This window comes from Loa loa, assembly GCF_000183805.2.
Source record: "Loa loa unplaced genomic scaffold supercont3.648, whole genome shotgun sequence".
NCBI lineage: Eukaryota > Metazoa > Nematoda > Chromadorea > Rhabditida > Onchocercidae > Loa > Loa loa.
Genome location: NW_018108828.1, coordinates 14,109 through 21,617, shown reverse-complemented (window position 1 = coordinate 21,617; position 7,509 = coordinate 14,109). Strand labels below are relative to the sequence as shown.

At 32.5% G+C, this 7,509-nt stretch overlaps 1 protein-coding gene across 1 annotated transcript; it reads right to left on the bottom strand.

The window, feature by feature from the left end:
• Positions 1–3,087: 3,087 nt before the first annotated feature.
• Positions 3,088–3,606, bottom strand: LOAG_18895 (hypothetical protein; the record flags this gene model as incomplete). Its single annotated transcript, XM_020451555.1, has 1 exon — positions 3,088–3,606. One exon carries the CDS (start codon positions 3,604–3,606, stop codon positions 3,313–3,315), a length of 294 nt encoding a protein of 97 aa, XP_020304649.1. The 3' UTR covers positions 3,088–3,312.
• Between the last annotated feature and the right edge of the window lie 3,903 nt (positions 3,607–7,509).

Below are 7,509 nucleotides of genomic sequence, written 5' to 3'. Positions count from 1 at the left end.
TCCCTATAAGTATTTCCAAAACAGATCGTATACATAAAGTAAGATTTATTAGATGTCAACTATTCGTTTTTTTCTTCACTTCATTGACTTGTTTCATATATTCCCTCTGATTTGTTTGTCATTCATCTCTTCGCTTTATAACATCTTTTTTTTCTCGCCCTTGATCATTGCTACTAATCGAACACATTTTCAAATACATTATATCTATTCGATTTGATCAAACATCGAATATTTTTCGACCCAATGTTGCACGAATTTCACTAATCTATTATTACTTTTTTTATTTCTCCGCGGTAGTACTATTATTTTATCTCCTTTTCTTTTTTTCTACTCATCTCAATATATATATATATATATATATATATATATTTGGTTTTGCCTCGTATGATCAAAATTAATCAAAATTGGAATATAATAATTGTGATGTAATTAAAATTCCAATAATGGCTAATTACGATTCCAGTAATGTCCAATATGTTTGCATTAACAATTGACTAACGCCACAAAACCGAAAAACCGAAAATTTTTATAACAATGCTACCAAATGCAAACAGAGTAATTCAATATCGTACGGATCAAATATTCCTTTAGCCAATGACATTTAATATCAATAATCCGCCAGTTTTAATTTATGCAAATCCTTACATTCTGTATGTCATCGGAACTATGCCTTTAACCAGTCACATTTAATACCAACAAAATGCCAGTTTCGATTATGCAAATTACCACGTTCCTTGCGTTTTCGAAACATCCAACGTCTCATTATTTCTAGTAGTCCAAAAACGCATTCATAAACTGCCAGTTCAGAGATCGGAAAATGAGAATGCAAAAGAGAGAAACATATGAAGTAATGTGAATGGCATGAATTATAAACTGTTTGAACATGGTCGTTTAATTCCAACTAGTCTGAAATAAGAAGCTTCCATTCGAGCATTTCTTGCACGTCAGAAAATTTGTACGTCACCTTGTTCTTCACTATATCGATGGCATACATCATTTGGTTCAATCTTCTGCTATGGATCGCTTCAGTTCAGAATATTCCAGGTAAGAAATGTTCATTCTATGCCAACGGAAGATCCGCAGTTAGGGCATACTTCCGTAAACACATGAAACGATTACAAAGTTTAGTACGTTAACAAAATCATTCAGGCAGTAAGTATTTCTCAGAAAACTTTAACATCCACGACAACTTAGATTTAGCAGTAATTGCCTCAGATACGGATGCATATAACAGTAGATGAAGAAATACTAACGGACAATACTACTGGACAATTACCGGGGACAAGTAGTAAAGAATTATATAATAACATGTTGTTTTAATCCCTTCAGTTTATGCTTTTACTCAATTGCATGAATTTGATGATATAAGCTACAAAGAATCCCAAATCAGAAGCTGATCTCGTTGCAGCGAAAAATTCAGAATTGCCCCTTGTCCGACATTTTTCCATCAGAAGCAACACTGAGAATTTTTGTTTTAGAAAAACATACGGTAAAGAAATGAACAACATTTCGTAATTTATGTTAGTCGAAATATGATTTGATAGGTTTAATCAATGATGCTGATACAACCGTTTTTCAAATTATTTCATTAATTAGCATATAAAGTGGTATTTGTAAACGCAAAGTCATATAGTTTTTCAGTTGGGCAAAAGTATAAATGTCGTTATTGTAATGCGACTATGTTGACGAAAATGGACTAGCATCTTAAAACGCACGTGGTATATAAGTGCAATTGGCCTGGATATGAAAGGGAATACCGCTACAAATGGGATTTTCGACAGCATAACGAAATACATCAACCTAAACTTCAATGTGAAAATTGTGACCATTTCTTTCCTTATAAGGTGCACTACGGATGCATAAGCGACGATACCACGAAGGTACCCGTTAGTTTCGCAAAGTTTATATTTAACGAGAAAATTTTCAACGTGTTTGTTCACATGAAAATATGTTACAAAACATTTACGACAGTAAAGTGGCAATTAAAAATTTAATACTGTAATATTTTTCTAATCTCAGTAGATAGTTGCTTGTTGTTTATCGCAATTGGTGTTTGGCAGTTACTGATGTGATAATGAAAGGAGTGACAGAGCTCAAGCGATTAGCGTCCTTACAGTCCGATGAATTTAAATGCTGTTGACAATGGTGACAATAACGTCATTACTGATCCCAGTAGAGAAACGAATATTCTATTGCACTCTTTTCTACATTTTCATCGATTTTTTAACATAAGGGAAAAATCACAAATACATAAAAATAAAAGTACATCATTCAATCTACGAAACCAAACAGCGATTAACCGCTCACTCCGTTTGACTCAATGGCGTGATATCTAGGAAATGTTCATTCTAGGCCCAACGGAAGGAAATCCGCAGTTGAGACATACTTTGGCAGACACACGAAACCATCACATTGCCGGTCAAAGTTCAGTAGGTCAACAAGATCGCTCAAATGATGAGTATCCCTTAGAAAAGTTTAACATCTTGGACGACCTCGATGGTAATATCTTCGACGATCTTAACATCCCTGACGACGTTGTTGTTAACATCGAAGATATTAACATCGACGATGTTGTTAACATCCTCAACGATGCTAACATTCCTGACGACTTCGAAGTATTTTGCCACCAATGCAAACTGTCTGCTTGTAGTATATTGAAACTATTTATCTCGTCTATTTATCTCATCTCTCTCCCCCTGTCTTTGTCTCCCTTTCCGTTTATAAATTTTGTACCAAAAAAAGAAAACTTAGTCATAAAAATTAACCTTTTTTTTGTCTTGTGTGAATTATCTAAGGGTATCAAAAGATTTCCTATTGGAACTTTGAGCACATTTAACGAAAAATCTAATTAATCAGGCAGACACATTGGCTTAGTGTAGTACAATCTATAATCAAAGTTATTATCTAACTAATCAGACGGAATAGCTGATATGGCTCTAACCGACAACAACCCAGAATGATAAATTCTCTGTTGGAAGACTCACTAATGACATCAGATTTGTATAAGCAAGCTTTAAGCGCAATTGTTTATCATTGTAGCAAACAAATTACCTCATCAGGGCATTTATCAATGCTAGCTAGGGATATTTTTGAAATTTTGTCAAGAAATGCAAATATTCGTTAAATGCGCTCAAAGCTCCAATAGAAAATCTTTTTATATGAAACCCTTAGATAATTCATACAAGGCAAAAAAGAAGGTTAATTCTTATGGCCAAGTTTTCTTTTTTCCACTATAAAACTTATAAACGGAGGGAGAGAGAGGTGATAAATAGGCGAGATAAATAGTTTCAATATACTACGTGCAGACAGTTTTCATTGGTGGCAAAATACTTCGAAGTCGTCAGGAATGTTAGCATCGTCGGGGATGTTAACAACATCGTCGATGTTAATATCTTCGATGTTAACAACAACGTCGTCGGGTATGTTAAGATCGTCGAAGATATTACCATCGAGGTCGCCCAAGATGTTAAAGTTTTCTAAGGGATACTCATCATTTGAGCCATCTTGTTGACCTACTGAACCTTGACCGGCAATGTGATGGTTTCGTATGTCTGCCAAAGTATGTCTCAACTGCGGATTTCCTTCCGTTGGGCCTAGAATAAACATTTCTTAGATATCAATAAACATTTCTTAAAGTTGTTTTAATTAGAATTCATAATGTTCCTTAGAGTTGTTTTAGTTTTTTTTTCTTAGAGTTGTTTTAGTTTAGAAATTCCATAAAATATGAGTTGTTTTAGTTAAAATCCATAATATTCCTCAAGTGAATAATTTGTCACATAAAATTTATAAAATAAATTTTTTGATACCTAAATTGATCAACTCATCAATTCAAAAAGGAGTCTTTTTCGACAGATGGGTTGAATAAACCATATAAACCATCAATCCTGTGTTCCGGAACGCAGCACTGAGATCAAGATTTACTAACATTATTCATTTAACAACACTTTACATAAGTGTATGAGTTGTTCTGCAGCTTATTAAAAGAAAAGAATAACAGGAATTATGATAATACCGATTTATGAAAAGATCAGGAGCGATTTGAAAACAAATTCGATCGATTTTCAACCTAAATATATCTGTCTACTTCCATTACTATTTTTTCCTGAGTTCCTTATTCCCTTCCTTTTTTTCGAACTTTAGAACTATCTCTAGCAGTTTAAATTATTCATGATGCATCCTTCAAAGTGCATTAAATTTATTATTTGGGAATTTCTTCATTCACCTTTAATTAAGTTGTATAAAAGGATATCCATATATATATCGATTGATCGAAATTTCAATATTAGTTTTATAATGTAGCATCCGAAATCTTTTACCTGACAACTATTCTGTCACTCTTGCCAGCTAGGTGTAAGCCTAACAAAGTAACCGTAATGCTGAACGGAAAATAGGTACTCTTTGTTATTATCATGCTATTAATACTGTCATACTATTTACTGTCATACTATTGTCATCAATACTATTTGTTACAATATTGTATGAAATAGTATTGCAATACTATTATCATTTTTTTCATAAACCATATAGAGGTGTGGTGTTCCATCTGATCAGTGTCATATGGAAATCGTTCATCGATGATAAAAATATTGCATATCGTCTACTGATCAATAACAAATATAAGAGAAGTATAATTAATTAGACGTAGTTTTCTGAATGTGAAATACTTCAAGTTATCCCAAATTACTTTGTCATAATATCAACCATTTCGTTATCAATGCAAACATCCCAGTTATGCGTATGAATCTCGCTGTGATTTACTCATACAGATGATGATTTGGATACATTTCTATTTCTAGTATCTTTAATTTGAATTGGTTGAGGACATTTGTACTTCCATCAAAGCATCAGTTTATTCCGATTCTGTTTACCTGATTCCATCTCCCAATTTAATTTCAATATTCCTTGGAAGTTGATCTTGAAAGCGATAATCATGCTTATCCTTTTATTCACTTATTGTTATTACCGCAACTCTTTCACATATTTATAATTGCTATATGCTACGTTTGCACTCTTTTCGCCACATTTATTTACAAATTGCTAACTTTAGAGTGAAAAGTATTAATAATCTTCCGGAACATTGGCGGATCTTTACAAAGAATAAAATGTTTCATGCATGAAAATGAATTCATCAATATCTGTTGTAGTGAATTGTCACATTGTACTCAAAACGTATATTTATGGTTATCCAGTGATACTGACTCTCCGATTTCTGTGCCCAAAATAACAAGGAAAAAATTACTTTTTAGAAAATTTTTTTATCATTATTTTCGAATTATTGAAGTGATTGTAATTTGAAATTGTGTGTTTAAAATATTTGCTGCTGATTAATTCATTTTATTGCTCACTTATCACTACTATATTTCGATTATTGTACATTTGTGTATTTCTATATGTAGATTCCAAAACATGTCATCAGCAAAAATTGTCTAATTTAATATTCAAAAACAAAGGAGATTTGGCTGGGAGAGCCAGCAGGACATTTAACTGGAAACACTGATAAGAAAATTTTCGCTTCTTTTCTGTGGTCACTCAATTTGCTATTCGTGTAATTTAGTGTTAAATATGCTAATTAAGTGATCTAAACAACAGTTTGAAGAGTTTCAGAAGTGTGTCATTTTTCTAAATTTAATACGCATTCAAATATTTAGCATATAATCCTTATGGTTTAGAAAACTGTTCAAATAAGAAATTATAAATAGGAAGTAGTAGAACATATTTTTTTTGACATTAAATGGAATTTTCAAAAAGAATTTGGACATTGATAATAATATCAGCCCAATATATATATCTTGTTATCCATTTGTGCAGTAGTTCAAATGGCTCCATTCTACATGTCCCTTGAAAATGTCGCTGTAGTTCTTGTTACTCCATTTTATAAATGATAGTGTGCGGAAATGTCATTAAGTAAAGGTTGAAAGATACAACTACTATGTCATGATAAAATATTATTTGTTTTTGGTATGAATATACAAGTAAACCATTAACTGCTATGAAACAGATCATACGCATAGAATGTCACCAGCTAACTAAGAAGATAGAAAACAAAAGAAACTGAGGACAAAAATTCTTCTCCACTAACGGGCTGCTTGCATTGATAACGAGATGGTATATCATTTTCGGAGATATTCTAAATATTTGGTTTTTGCCCCGTATGATCAAAATTAATCAAAATTGGAATATAATCAATTGTGATGTAATTAAGATTCCAATAATGGCTAATTACGATTCCAGTAATGTCCAATATGTCTCAATATGTTTGCATTAACAATTGACTAACGCCACAAAACCGAAAATTTCCATAACAATGCCACCAAATACAAACAGAGTTATTCAATACCGTACGGATCAAATATTCCTTTAGCCAATGACATTTAATACCAATAATCCGCCAGTTTTAATTCATGCAAATCCTTACATTCTGTATGTCATCAGAACTATGCCTTTAACCAGTTACATTTAATACCAACAAAATGCCAGTTTCAATTATGCAAATTACCACATTCACTGCGTTTTCGAAACATTCAACCTCTCATTATTTCTAGTAGTCCAAAAGCGCATTTATAAACTGCCAGTTCAGAGATCGGAAAATGAGAATGCAAAAGAGAAAAACATATAAAGTAATGTGAATGGCATGAATTATAAACTGTTTGAACATGGTCGTTTAATTCCAACTAGTCTGAAATAAGAAGCTTCCATTCGAGCATTTCTGGCACGTCAGAAATTCTGTACGTCGCCTTGTTCTTCACTATATCGATGGCATACATCATTTGGTTCAATCTTCTGCTATGAATCGCTTCAGTTCAGAATATTCCAGGTAAGAAATGTCCATTCTATGGCCAACGGAAGATCCGCAGTTAGGGCATACTTCCGTAAACACATGAAACGATTACAAAGTTTAGTAGGTTGACAAAATCATTCAGGCAATAAGTATTTCTCAGAAAACTTTAACATCCACGACAACTTAGATTTAGCAGTAATTGCCTCAGATACGGATGCATATAATAGTAGGTGGAGAAATACTAACGGACAATACTACTGGACAATTACCAGGGACAAGTAGTAAAGAATTAATGACATGTTGTTTTAATCCCTTCAGTTTATGCTTTTACTCAATTGCATGAATTTGATGATATAAGCTACAAAGAATCCCTACTCCGAATCTGATCTCGTTGCAGCGAAAAATTCAGAATTACGTCTCATCCAACATTCTTCCATCAGAAACGACACTGAGAATGAGCTTTTTGTTTTAAAAAAAACGGTAAAAAAGGTGAACAATAGGTGTCGGAAAAACCGAGAGAATTTATCATACATTAAATGCTTAGAACATTTCTAATGATTCATCACTGCATTATTCACCATATCACATTCCTCAAAATTATCTCCCATACATTTCTTTGTTATCTTTGTCTAACTGAAATACACATTTTTACATTTCCTTTATATCTAAATGAATACCCTCTAACGTTTTATGTAAACCACTCCTACTTCTTTATATATATATATATATAT